Source organism: Ornithorhynchus anatinus, chromosome 19 (genome assembly GCF_004115215.2).
Source record: "Ornithorhynchus anatinus isolate Pmale09 chromosome 19, mOrnAna1.pri.v4, whole genome shotgun sequence".
In the NCBI taxonomy this organism is placed as follows: Eukaryota; Metazoa; Chordata; class Mammalia; order Monotremata; family Ornithorhynchidae; genus Ornithorhynchus; species Ornithorhynchus anatinus.
Window position 1 is genome coordinate 25,471,284 of NC_041746.1, and position 14,843 is coordinate 25,486,126.

The 14,843-nt window shown below is 41.7% G+C and overlaps 1 protein-coding gene across 3 annotated transcripts in view; it reads right to left on the bottom strand.

Annotated features, from left to right (window-relative positions):
• UBE3D (ubiquitin protein ligase E3D) overlaps positions 1 to 14,843 on the bottom strand; it is an 83,232-nt gene that overhangs the window by 32,819 nt on the left and 35,570 nt on the right. For all 3 annotated transcript variants that reach the window (XM_029047695.1, XM_029047694.2, XM_029047696.2), the window contains one exon: positions 2,391 to 2,529. In XM_029047695.1, coding sequence (XP_028903528.1) covers positions 2,391 to 2,529 — 139 coding nt within the window. The remainder of the gene's footprint in view (positions 1 to 2,390; positions 2,530 to 14,843) is intronic.

Sequence of the window (14,843 nt, forward strand, 5' to 3'; positions counted from 1 at the left end):
CCTAACTTCACTTATTTTTCTCAATTAAAAGTGCCCTATAATTTTCTGGCTTTTCTCACTAATTTCCTTCAGGGATGTAATAGGAAGCCAAGGATGATAATGTCAGGCAGCCTCTTTAAGGACTCTCACTATGTTTAGAAATCGTGTAGGTGGTTTGTGCATGTGAGCACCCAAAAGCATGCTATTCCTCACCCCCCCACACTCAAAACTCACGTTTGATTGAAAAGTGACATTTGTGTAATTATATCTGGAAGGTACTAAGATGCTAAAAGTGAGAGATATTATATTATTACTATATCAGAGTAATAAATAAGCAGGGCATCTATGACATAATGACTAGTGATCGATACACTCAAACATCTTTCAAAACTATGTCTTTCCCTTAAGAAGAGGAAGGTTATCTACTCTTTGGAGAATTAGGGAGCCAGGTAGAAATCTCAGCACAATTCTCCCAAGAGTCTTCCCTGGCATTGATCCAGGCACTGCCAAAGCTATCGTCAGGATACCCTGCATCCCAGAAACACAAGGAAGGTCAGGTGAATGCACAGGTAGATTGGTTGGGGAAGGTTCTGGAGTCCCTGATTCTGTGGTTAACTTGTTGCCTCTGTCACCTTTTTAATTTTCGTTTTTTCTCTTCAGGCCTACATGCTCATGTCAGTTGTCAAGCAACTTTACGCTGGTCACCAGAGTTCCACTTATTATTAGTGGCTTGTCCCAACCTAGTTGTCACACTGGGGTTTTTTTAATGACTTTGTTCAGCACTTTCTATGTGTCAAGCATTGTTTTAAGCACCGGAATGGATACAAGTTAATCAGGTCGGACACAGACCCTGTCCCACATGGGGCTCACAATCTAAGTAGGAGGGAGGACAGGTATTGAACCCCCATTTTGCAGTTGAGGAAACTGAGGCACAGAGTTGTGAAGTGACTTGCCCAAGGTCACACAGCGGGCAAGTGGTGGAGCCAGGATTAGAGACTGTAGGGATTGTCTCTGTTATCGAATTGTACTTTCCAAGTGCTTAGTACAGTGCTCTGCACATAGTAAGCACTCAATAAATATGATTGAATGAATACACAAGTGCTGCGGGGCGGGGAGGGTGGGTAGAGCAAAGGGGGCGAGTCTGGGTGATGGGGAGGGGAGGGAGATCCTGGTTGACATCGTGGTAGAAATTCAGTACCAAGTTTGTATGCTTGTCAACCCTAAAGTCTTTGCCTGCTATGCCCAAATGGTGGCATGCAAATTTAGAGAGGTTATTATTACCCACAATATTTGGTAAGACATAACATGTAAGGCATTACATTAAAATAAAACAACCCAAAGAATTAGATTCTGCAGGGGAATCTTTTGTTACAGCTTTACTAGAACCAGAACTTTTCAGTCTGGAGTCCAAAAATGCTTTGGCTTATTACTAATATTTTAAATGGAATTGAAAAATTGCTCCAGAATCAATTAAAAACAAAGAGCTTTGTTTTTAAAAATCACGCAGCAAGGCTACTAACATCAAAAAGATCCTGTGGAGCAAAAACACTTGAAATGGTGCCCAAATGACAGAAAGCAGAATAGTGAAGTTAAACAAATTTCACCTAACAGTTTTAAATGGAGGATATGAAAAATTCTAGAAGCAAATGCTGCAATGTATCGAAAGTCTCACGATTTAAAACTACACAATAAGATTACTTCAGAATGCTTTTTGAATTGGACTTCCCAGTAAGCCCTTTCAAAATTCTGGAGAATTACAAAACTTAACTATTCATATTTTAAGGAAAGAAAAAAATGTTTAATCTCATCTCAACTGTGAAGTCATTTGCCCCAAGGGCTTCTTAGGTATTCATTCCACTTTCTGGACAAAGTTGTGAGTGAGAAAGCATGATCTCAAAGTAGCAGTTCAGACCAGACATTCCATTTTTTTGCCATGGAGTCACAGTCTGGGACATTAAGCTGTTTTACATCTTCAGGTATGCAATAAATGTTTACTGCTGATAGTAACGATTATTATGATGCAGTGTAACACTCTGAGGTGGAGTGAAGGGGTGGGGTGAGGGAGGGGAGAAGAGGTGGAAGGAGAGGAAACTCCTGAATAAAATTCACTAGACTGTCAGCTCTCTGAAGGCAGGGATCATGTGTACTCTCCCAAGCACTTAGGACAGTGTTCTGCACCTAGTAAGTGCTCAATAAATACCACTAATTGATAGTAAGTGCATAACCGATGTTGCTATTTCCACAATCCATGTTTAGACATGATGTGGGTGTGTCCAGTGTTCTGTTGGTGGATAAAAGCTGCTTGTCAAGCAATTTAATTCTCTCTGTTAAAATCGGATGTCAACTTTCTATCTGGATGTTTTTTGAAAAGTGATGTGTCTTTCACCCCTAAGAAAAGCTCTCTATCTTACCTGGAAGGAGTTCATGTAGCGAAGGGAAGATGGCAATACTCTATTGCTCCAGGAGAGAATCACGAGCAGCTCCAAGCAGGTTTTTGAGGGCAAGGTTAGAGCATGAACCCCAATGTCAGTTTCCCAGGAACTTGCCAGTCTGAAACACGGAAAATGATCGTTCAAAATGTTTATGTAGGAAAAAAAGACATTCAAAGCCACTGTTCATCTTTAGGTAACTACCCAGGCAAATTCCCCATGAGATGAAGGCTCTTTTCATATCCTCAGTTCCAACTTCTGCTAAAGTGATCAAATAAAGGAAAATTGTCTGATGCCACAGCCAAGAATCTACTGCCATTGTTTCCTTTCTCTTCTATATGCACTTTTTTCTTTCCTGCTCCTGACTCCTGCTCCCTCTCTACCTCCCAAATTCCCCTCCCTTTCTACTTTCCCTCCCTCTCTACTTTCCACCTGCCCGGAGCTGTGAGGGTCTGAATCACTGGATGCTCCAAAGGAGTTCAGATGAAGGAGACCATTTTGTAATGTCGACTGTTTAGCCAGATCCCCTGTCTGGTTCCCAACTGAGGGGCAAGGGATGAGCTTTAATCAGCTGGGCCAGGCTACAAAGAGTCCTGGGGGGCCTCTTCTGGAGCCAGACTCAGACCAGGCATTTCCTAAAGCAATTTTAATTCCAAACCTAATATAGATTAAAATCTGAAAATTAGAATCAATGCCTTTATTTTCAAAATCCCAAAAAGGGTTTCACTCAGCACCTCTATTTAAAAAAAATGTAGAAACGATTTGGTGCAGAGAATTTGCCCAAGAGGAGCCTAAACGAAAAGCTCTTCAGAACCAATATCAAGAGTACTATGTGACACTCTAAAAATAATCCCACATGATGGCAATAGCTATACAATCAAGCTATATTCAGAGTACTGAAATACTGAAAGGTGTTAATCCTCAAATAAAAGGGCCTATGGTAAAGATTAAATAGAGAAACAGCTATAATCTATATTGGCCACCCTGATGAATAACGTGACCTAGGGAAGTCATCGGCTCCTTGGAAATCCAAGTGCATCTATCCCACAAAAACAATTTATTAAACCATTTGGTAAATTAAAACATATGTGGAATTTGGAACATTTCAGTAAAGTACTTCAAGACAGCACCTAAACACCGACAACTTCACTGAGCCGGAGAGTCTGAAAAGAATGATCCTGAATCACTTATGATTTTTGCATTTTATAATTAGTCTGTTGCTTTTCAAAGTACTGAGACAATATGCTCCATTGAGAAAAAAATTGTTCTGTTCAGGAAGTACCACCAGCTCTCCCCACCTTCAAAGCCTTACTCAAAGCAATTACAACCTTATTACAATCTAGCAGGGGAGACAGACATTAAAATAAATTACAGCAAGCGACCACTTTTATGTACATAAGGACTAGATGGTGGAGGGCAGATGATGGGGTGAGTATCTATGTGCTTAAGAGGTGAGAACTCAAGTGCATAAGTGATGCAGTAGAAAGGCAAATAGCAAATAGCCTGCAGAGGGGAGGTGAGAGATTAGTCAGGAAAGGCTTCCTGTTGGAGATGTGATTTTAGTAGGGCTTTGAAGATGAGGAGAGTAGTGGCCTGCAGGATGTAAAGGGGGAGGGAGTTCCAGGGAGGAGGGAGGGGGTGAGCAAGAGATGAGAGTGAGGAACAGTGATCGCACCTTAAACCAAAACGTTTTAAGCTGGAGGCAAGTTTACTGTAAAACCCATGTAATTAATGGGGGCTTGGTTCCTTAACTAAGGACGGATATCCTATTGGTCCCCAAATCACCCAGGATTGTAGATGAAAAATCTACCTCAGAATTCATGCACTTACCTTGAGTCTTAGATGTTAAAAAATAGAGAAGTCGAGTTTTATTTAATCAGATTCTTTCATTCAATCGTATTTATTGAGTGCTTACTGTGTGCAGAGCACTGTACTAAGCACTTGGAAAGTACAACATAACAATAAACAGACACATTCCCTGCCCACAGCAGGCTCACAGTTTACCAGATGTGTTGATTCTTCCTGCTGACTCCATCTGGCAATCTTATAACCCTCCTCTCCTCCTCCACCCCAGGGCTCTCTTGCTGCATTCTCAAACTCTTTAGAATTTCTCCCTGATTGTGGGTTTTAAAATTGTTTCTCCATTACCTCCTGAACCCTCCGCCCACTACTTCATGCTCTAGAGCTAGTGCCTTCAAGGAGAGACTGGTGGTGTAAATCCATCAATCAGTGGTATTTAATGAGCACTTAGAGTGTGCAGAGCATCGTATTAAGCGCTTGCGAGGGTACAATACCAACGGTTGGTAGCCACGTTCCCTGCTCAGAAATTTGATGGCAAAACAGATGTGATGCAAAGATAAAAGAAAACATAAGCGGTATATACCATCTGTCTTAACTCGGATTGCCTTTAAGTCAGGGAGTTATAAGAGGATGGTAGCGTGGCCTATTGGTTAGAATGAGAGTCTGGGAGTCAGAAGGACCTGAGTTCTAATCCCTGCTCTGCCACTTGTCTCTGCTGCATGACCTTCGGCAAATCACTTAACTTCTCAGTGCCTCAGTTATCTCATCTGTAAAGATGGGATTAAGACAGGGAGCCCCTTGCAGAACATGGACTGTGTCCAACCTCATCACCTCGGATCTACCCCAGCATTTAGATCAATGCCTGGCACATAGTAAGCGCTTAACAAATACTTTTAAAAAAAATCGTAGTCAGTTGTTTGCCATCCCTGCTGAGGCTGGGACAGAGCAAGTAGAAGGAAGCTTAAAAGTTGAGTATGAGACAGAATCGGGAATAAGCTGCTTAGACCTTGAAATAAGTTGCCAAGGGAGACTCTTAGAAAAATGTCAGATTCTTGCCTGGTTAGGATGGTTAAAATATTGTTTGCCTAGAGTCTGGTGGATGGGTTTAGATGGACCTCTCAAATTCCTTTCCTGCTCTATGACTACCAACTGATGATCAGACCAGAAAAACTCTTCAGACCACTGTGTTTACACTGGTAGCCTCACTGACAAGCCTTGAACAACAGGGATTAATTATGAAGGAGTGTTGTTATCTGGAGGCATTATTTTAAACTAAACTTTGAAATTCAATACTTTGACTGTTACCTCCATCCATCAGGAGTGACTTCTGATACTAAAATGTGTTTTCCCTCAAGGAGGGGAACTTGGTAATTAGTGGTCATTTTTCCCCCTAGGTTCCCTTCTTGCTCGACAAGAATACAAATCACTCTCCATCTGAGATGTGTGTGGTTAGCAGCGATAATGATGTCTGGGGTATTTCTACTGGAGAGGTTATAGGTGTAAATACAATGGATCAGATTTATTAGATTGATTTTCCTGTATTTTGAAAGCATGTAAATTCAAACTCCCAAAACCCTGTGGGGCAACAGTATTAAAAAAACAGACGACATTGGCTATATCAGTGTGTTTACAACATCTGAGCCCCATATCATTCCACACAGTTGGATTTATATACTCCTCAATGCATGGCAGAATCAAATTAATGAATGTTCCAAGGTATCGGAGCAGACGGTACTTGGAAGGCAGTGTGGCTTAGAGGAAAAAGCACAGGCCTGAGAGTCAGAGGACCTGGGTTCTAATCCTGTTTCCACCACTTGCTTGCATGTGTGACCTAGGGCAATCACTTAACTTTAAGTGCCTCACTTTCCTCCACTGTAAAACGGAGATTCAAAACCTGGTCTCCCACTCACTTAGACTGCGTACCTCATGTGGGACAGGGGCTGTGTCCAACCTGATTAACTTGAATCTACCTCAGAGCTTAGAAGAGTGCTTGACACACAGAGTAAGCGCTTAACAAATACCAGGAAAGAAAAGACAAGATGGATTCCAGCTCACTTCATAGGGTGGGCAGGCAAAGGCAAATTGTTTCAGATGGCTTTGGTAAAAAAGGGAGGAGGTAAAAAGTTTCATTTCAGTTCTACACGAGTATCTCTCCTAAGACTCCAAGTTATTTGATGTAAAGAGTTATTAAATTATAGCCCTTTGAAGGTTGAATGATGACATAATATAGTTTCTCCAACAACAGGAAAGCCCTATACATAATCTTAAAATCCTAAAACCAGAAAAGTCCAAGAAAACCTCTGCTCCAGCCCCCTGCCCAGACATTTCATTCCTCCCACAACAAACCACACATTCAGCTCTGATCCCAATTAGATTGTGAAACCTAAGCAAAGGCAGTTTAATTTTAATCAGACTATCTTACAGCTGTTTCAACAGTTGTGTTCTATGAAATTTCAAAATTCTGCTCTTGACTGTACTTAGCAGCTCAACTGCTAAACAGCTGTTAACTCTAGAAGTTAAAAACAAACTCCGGTACATTATGCATCCACTTGTGACGGCTTTGAGATTCCTTCAGATCAAAGGTTCCTTAATGTTTTCTGCCCAAACATTTTTGGACACCTAAGGCTCTGGAATCCTTATAATTTTTTATTCTTAAATGTCTCCCTGCTATGGCGTCCTGGCCCCCAGCCGATACCAGGTCTCAAGAATGTCGGTTCTTTCTCAGGACAAAACTCCAGCCTGGCTTAATGTGGCCTAGCCTTATTTCCGGTTAGGGGGAGGGCCATGTTTATGCAGTGGGGTGGACGAACGGTTGCCTCGATAGCCTTAGTGTAGGCGCACTGAGTTCTTTTGTGCATCTGTTGCAGTTCGACAACTACTGCAACATCCCACTCTGTGCGAATTGAACCAGCCTAGTTCAGTTTAGCCCATGTCAAATTCTATTTTAGCCATCCACTCTGGCTTCTCAATGTGACCTTACGTTTGCCATTCCCCTAGCCACATCCTAATAATAATAATGATAATGGTATCTGTTGAGTGCTTACTATGTGTCAAACACTGTTCTAAGTGCTGGGGTAGATACAAGCTAATCAAGTTAGACACAATCCCTGTCCCAAAAGGGGCTGACAGTCTCCATTTTACAGATGAGGTAATAGGCATAGAGAAGTGAAATGAAGTGGCCAAAGTCACACAGCAGATAAGAGGCAGTGCTGGAAATAGAACCCAGATCCTTCTGACTCCCAGGTCTGTGCTCTATTCATTTGGCCATACTGATTCCTCTATTTAGGAAAATAAAGGAATTGAGGAAAACATGTTGTCAGGGGCAAGTTAACTTCAGTAAAATATCAACTAACTTCCCCTCAAATGGATACGTTTCTCACCTTACCCTTCCACCTTGGTTAAATCCCCCTCTCCTTTGGTATTTGAGGCTCCATATCAATTTGCTCTCTTGTTCTTTCAATTCTTCCTCTAGACTGTTAGCTTGCTGTGGGAAGGGAAGATGCCTACTAACTCTGGTATTATACTCTCCCAAGTGCTTAGTATAGTGCTCTGCACACTGTAAGCACTCACTAAATACCACTGACTGACTGATTTCCCCCAATCCCAAAGAGGTACATTTTACAATAGAATTGTAGTCACATGTATGTGCCCTTGTTCCGTCCTCTACACCTTCTTGTAGTGAGCTCACGTAAACGCTTGTAGATAAAGTTCTGCCCACACAAAGTATCCCGTGCTTCCAAAGTCTATCTTTTAAGGTTTTGGACATTTATTTCGTAACATTTGCCTTTTGCCCCCTTTAGGCTTTCTTTCTATCAATCAATTGTATTTATTAAGCACTTATTTTGTGCAAAGGACTGTACTATGCATTTGGGAGAGTACAATACATCCATATAACAGATAGTTCCCTGGTAACTGTACCACACTTTTGACACTTTATTAGGAAGGGCAAGTCCAAGAATATATTTAGCACCGGACACAAGACCCATCAAATCAGTACAAGCCTATGGAGAAGAAGAGCCTGATTTTCAGAGATTACAAACCCATTCCACTGTAGGGCTAGATGATATACAGAGAGAAAGCCAGCACATTCATCTAGGGAACAACATCTCTTCAATGTTCGCAGACCTAAAGGCAGATCAGATATTTCGAGCTGGCTGGAGGTACCAACTGGAGATGGGAATCATTTTAAATTCAGTATTTGTAAAACCAGGGAATCCAGAATCGCAAGTTCACAAGCATAAATTCTCTTGATTAAAGAGAACTATGGAATACTGGATCTGTTTTCAATGGTATCTGTTTTTATCGTAATGACAGGTGCTTCCAGAGGCTGAGAATATCCGCCCCAAAGTCTGCCAACTTTCTTTCTCTCCAGAACTCTTCATTCCTCCACCTTACTGTACTGGCAGGATGAGCTTTACAAGGCTAAAGATAGAAAAGTTTTCGTTTTTAATAAGGGTTTAGATAAATAATCCTAAATCCCAAAGGACCTCGTTAAAGCAACCTCATAAAAGTTTTACACTTGCATATGAGTTTAAAAAAAAAAAGTCTACCTAACAATTTGAGCTCCTGCTGACTTCTCTAGCCTTGGGGAAGTTATAGTTGAAATTCATGCGTCTAGCAATTTGAAATGATTTAAAGCAGCCCATTACGATGAATCATGGTGAAGTAGGCCAAATGAAAGACTCTTTTCAAACAAAAAACTCTTTTAAACACACAAAATTCAAAAAAGCCCCACCCATGGTAATTATCATTAAGATTCCACTAGATGGCTTTTGTAAACACAATATTTTATACCTGTGGAGCTATTTCAACTAATCAGAGAAATATGCATTTAGAAATAGTTGTCTGTCTTTATCTTTTTTTCTCCCCTTTTCTTTGCCTCTTTAATTCAGTCATTTTGACAGTGTCTCTTTAACCCTAACCATCCTAGAGGATTTATATCACGGTCATATTCCTTCCAAAGGAGAGAAGATTTCCAAATGTGGACAATTAAAGTTCCAAATGTGGACAATTAAAATCATGCTATTGGAAAAGAAGTTAGTTGCAATCATAAATATTTATTATGTACAGTCTAGAAAAGGATACTCAAATCTACTGCCAGTGAGCAGAGCTGCCATTTCACCACGGCCCAAGCAAGAAACCTCATTCATCTTGGGCTCCTTGCTGACCTTCTCCCTTGGCGCCCAATAAATTTCTAACTCTTGTCATCATCTATACACCAACTTTTATATCCACTCTTCCTTCCCGCCATCACCATAAATCTTATCCAGACCCTGGTCGTCTTCCATCTAGAATTTTTGAAACCTACCAGACCAATGTGGTATCAAAGCCCAGCTCCTACTTAGACTATGAGTCCCACATGGAGCAGGGACTGTGTCCCCCCTGATTATTTTGTACCTACCATGGTGCTTACTATAGTTCTTGGCATATAGTAAGTGCTTAGTAAATATCATAATTATCATATAATTATCATCAGTTATTATAAGCTTACTGCCCCTACAGGAACCTTCAGCTCTAAGGCTGCAGTGATTTGTAATCAAAGACTGTGTCTGGAGATGTAAGGAGTGAGAATTACAGTATTTGTTAAGCGCTTACTATATGCCAAGCACTGTTCTAAGCTCTGGGGTAGACACAAGGTGATCAGGTTGTCCCAGGTGGGGCTCACGGTTTCAATCCCCATTTTACAGATGAAGTAAGTGAGGCACAGAGAAGTGAAGTGACTTAATAATAATAATAGTATTTTTAAGCGCTTACTATATGCCAAGCACCGTTCTAAGTACTGACTTGCCCAAAGTGACACAGCCGACAAGTGGCGGATCCGGGATTAGAACCCACAACCTGTGCTCTTTCCACTAGCCCACGATGCTTCTCTAATCTTTAAGAACTGTGTGGGATGGGAAAGTGTCTACCAACTCTCTTATATTGTACTTCCCAAGTGCTTAGTACAATGCTCTGTGCACAGTAAGCACTCAATAAATACTATTGAATGAATGAATTGGACTCTCCTGAGCACTTAACTGAGTGTTCAGCCCCCAGTAAGCACTCAAAAAATGCCACTCGGTGATTGCAAAGCAAATGAGAGGGAAAACATTCAGTAGATGTACAAACACCTGAAGATTAGCTGATCGCTACCTCATATGAAACAACTTTAGCACTGTCACAGTCTTGATTAGTTTAGATGATACAAGTGAGGAGATAAATTCTGGTAAGTGTGCAGGAAAACACTACAAAAAAAGTTAAAAAGAATGAATTCAGTTCCTACTTTTTTATGGCATTTGTTAAGCGCTTACTATAATCCAGGCATTACTCTAAGCGCTGGGGTAGATACAAAATAATCAAGTTGGACACTGTCCATATCCCAGATGGGGCTGATAGTCTTAATTCTCATTTTCAGGTGAGGTATCTGAGGCACAGAGAAGTGAAGTGACTTCCCCAAGGTCACAGAGCAGACAAGTGCAGAGCCGCGATTAGAACCCCGGTCCTACCGACTCCCCGGCCCGTTCGCTACCTACTAGGTTGTGCTGCTTCTCATATTACTTTTTCTTAGAACAAAGCACAGAAAGGAGCACTGGCTGGCAAATACTCCTGGGGAAGGAAGCAGCCTCTCTCTGTTAGAATCTCCAATATTTATGGACACCTGTCACATCCAGGCCTATCTTTTCGGTAGTCTTAACTACTTTGCAACAGATTATCCCCCCTCATCAGTTAAGGATCCTTCTCTATGGGCTCCATTTTTCTAAATCCTTTATCCACCTTGGATGGTTCCAAAGAGTGATCCTGTCAAGCCTGTGGTACGACAGTGGGCGATGACCCACAGATCTATCTCCCGATCTTTGAAAAATCACTTGGTTATCAACCTGGTGTGTAGCGAATAAAAAGCCTACCTGAGTTTACATTTTCTTTACTGGATTCACCAAATAAAGGCCAAACTGCTCAAAACTTCTTTAAATTAAAACTGATTAATATCCTCTAGGGAGGGAATGAGAATTATTTTCCCAATGTTCACCTATGTTCCAAATACCTTTTCTCTTAAAACGGGCAACAAAGTGAACAGAGAGCATTGTTCATTCCAAGTTCACAAGGGTACAGTCACCTACAAGCCAGAGAGAGCTATTACTATGTGTATTAAGTGCTACAGCAATCATATTTTATGAAGACTGATGATGATGGGGTCTTGTAACTGACAGACAAGCATAATTCCAGAACAAAGACTTTGGAATTGGGAGTCTGTACCAAGGAATTGATTACCGTGCTAGGTGTTTACATCGTGCCACCGGCATGCTCTTGCTCCTGTCTTTACAGGGGCTCAATCCTTTCCCCTGATTTCTTTTCTGCCTCAGTGACCGCTACAGTCAAGTATACCGCTACTGGTCAGTGGGGTACGGGAAATTCCACATACCATGAATCACAAATGTCACTGGCTTCTCCACACCATATTAATCCCATGCCCTAGACTACCTTGAGCTCACTGTGCCAGTTTTCACTCACGCCACTTTTAGTTTTTAAACCAGAGAGTGCAAACTTCTGAACGGTGACCCAGATAACAAGCAATACCTCAGGAAGCCGAATCAAGCAAGGAAGGTGTATTAAAGGTTTGATCACAGAAACACGTCCTTTAATGAATTTAGATAACTGCCTCAACCTCCTAGAATTAGTTAAAACATTTATTGGGTATTACCTGAAATGCCTGATCTTTGTACAGTTTATATAGATCTGTAATCTTCCCCTCTCTTTTTCTTCTCTTGCCCCATAATTCTCTCCTTGTCGCTCTGTTCATCTTCACTTGCCAATCTCCTCTGCTCCCCTCTGACCCTCAGCTCTTCTACTGGGCTGCCTGGCTCTTCCTCTCTTTTATCTGTTTCTACTCATCTGTCACTTTCTCTGTCCCTCAACTACCATCCCTTGTCTCTCTCTTGTCTCTCTCGGGACCTTGCCTCATTTCTCCTTCTCATTCTTTTTAATCCACTTTTAGATCTTCCTGGCTTTCCTCAGTCCTGAATCTTTCCTCTTTCCTCTTCTGCTCTTTTCCTTCAAGTCCTCACTGTTTTGTTCCTCTCTCATCTTACATGTTGCGTCTCCCTTGGGCTTTCTTTCTGGCTTTTCCTCTTCCCATCTGCCCATCTCCTTCGACCCCCTCTCGCCCCCTCTCACTTTCTCCTCCCTCCTCTCTGATTTACTCTTTGTCCATATCGCTACATGTTCCTTCATGTAGCATGGCTTAGTGGAAAGAACCTGAGTCTGGGAATCAGAGGACCTGGGTTCTAATCCTGCCCCCACCCCCTACCTGCTGTGGGATTTGGGGCTAGTCAATTCTCTGTGCCTCAATTTCTTCATCTGTAAACTGGTAATTCCATACTGGTTCTCCCGCCTACTTAGACTGTGAGCCCCATGTGGGAAGGGACTCTCTTCCACCTGATCATCTTCTACCTACCCTAAGAGCTAACAAACATTACAATTACTATTATTACACTTACTAAGTGTAAGGATTTTCCAGCACTAATACCATCTTGGTTTTCTATAGCGCTTTTATTGCTAAAGTGCTCTCACATTAATTAGTTCATTTCAGCCCTCACAACAACCCCGTGAGTAGGGAAAGAAGGGAGGTCTCCATTTTACAGATGGGGAAGCTGAGGTACAAAGCAGTGAAGTGACTCCCCCACAGTCAGCGGCTCAGCTCGGCTTGGAACCTGGGTCCTCGGCTCCTAGACCTGCAAAACCCCTGTGCGCCCATTCCCTCCTAAAGAGGACAAGGACAACAAGATTGCCATTACGGCACTGGCTGGTGGGTTAAAAAAACCTTTTTTAGCAGCCTCCCACTATCTTGAGCTATCAACTGTGGCTTCACAACTTCTCCAGACCCAAAACGGGAGGCTCAGAAGCTTCAAGTTTGGGCTCTTCAAGAGGGGGAAAGGTATGCTTGTTCTCAGAATTGGTGGACTGACCCTTGGGGGCTGGAAGGAGAACACTGCTTAGGCACCTGACACAACAGCCAATGGATTATTGGGAAGGAAGGAAGTGTTATGATAATCCCATTGCCCAAATAAGCATTTTATATGGTTCAACATGAGCTGTACGCAATGCTGATGAGGTCACAAAGGAAGTAGAGGATAATGTCCTGCCCTTCCAACTTATATGAACTAGAAATATTTACCTTCATAATTGCACGCATTACCTTTGAGCTGGAAAACTACAGAATGCTGTGATTTAAGAGTCAAAGGAGATGTTAAATAAATGCAGATCTTCATTGTTTTTACCTTTTTTTTCATCATGTTGACTATTGCAACCCTATTATTGAGAAGTGAGAGGATAATATTCTTTGGGGCCTTTTAACCTTCAATTTAACTTCCAGTTTTAATCTGTTAAACTTCCACCCACTCAGTAGATCTTTCCTCCCAGTAGGAAGTATGTTCACTTTGGCTCGGTCCAGATTATTTTTAGGCCGATAAGGAACATCCATATTGTATTTAATAATTTAGTAATGTGGTAACCTACTACCTCAAACCAGATAAATCCTGTTTTACAGTAATTGTAAAATAATAATAATTCTGGTATTTAGTGCTTAGCGCTGGGGTAGGTACAAGCAAATCGTGTTGGGACAGTCCCTGTCCCCTAGAGCTCACAGTCTCAATCCCCATTTTACAGATGAGGTAACTGAGGCACAGAGAAGTGAAGTGACTTGTCCAAGGTCACAGGGCAGACAAGCTTTTCCCCTAAAACTGTTTGACTTTCCAGCCTCCAACACCCTATTCATGCTTTCTGATTTAGACCTTGCTCCTTCCATCAAAGCCCTCCCCAGGTTCAAAGCCCTCCAAAAAGCCCATCTCCTCCAACAAGTCTTCCCCGACTTAACTACCAGCACCTCCAAGCCGTATCAACTCATAGGTCACCTGTAGCACTTACATTATTATTATTAGTCTATTATTATGATTATGCACTTGTTAAGTGCAAAGCACTGGGGTAGGTACAAGGTGATCAGGTTGGATATCATCCTTGTCTCAATGGGGCTTGTAGTCAAAGCAGGAGGGAGTAGAATTTAAACCCTATCTACAGATATCCCTAACTAATCCCTATCTATCCCTATCTGAAGCCCAGAGAAATTAAGTGACTTGCCCAAAGTCACACAGCAGTTGAGTGTCGGGTCCAGGATTAAAATCCAGATCCACTAACTCCCAGACCTTTGCTCTTTTCTCTAGGCCACACTGCTTAAAGTACTTATGCACTGATTTACTCCCATGCTCAGCACTTGGGCATCTTTGCATCAACTGTACATTCAATTATTGACTCTATTTGTATTCTGGTTATTTTGTATTTACTTCAGCATTTAGCACGAAGTAAATGCTTAGTAAGTGCCATCATTAGTATTGCTATTGTTATTTGAAAATATTATTATCCATCTTCCTGAGGGCAGGGAAGGTCATTTGTGATTCTTACCATAGTCCATTGCATCCAGTAGATGCTTAATAAATATCATTAGCACTCTGACCCTTTGATGCAAAATCTCACCTACTGAGGAACAAACCACTTGTTCATGAGCTGGGGAATTCTTATACTGATCCGCAATTACTTGGCTGGAGACAAAAGAGCTGTGAACTGGGGACCAGGAGACCTGGGTTCTTGTCTTGACTATGCCACGAA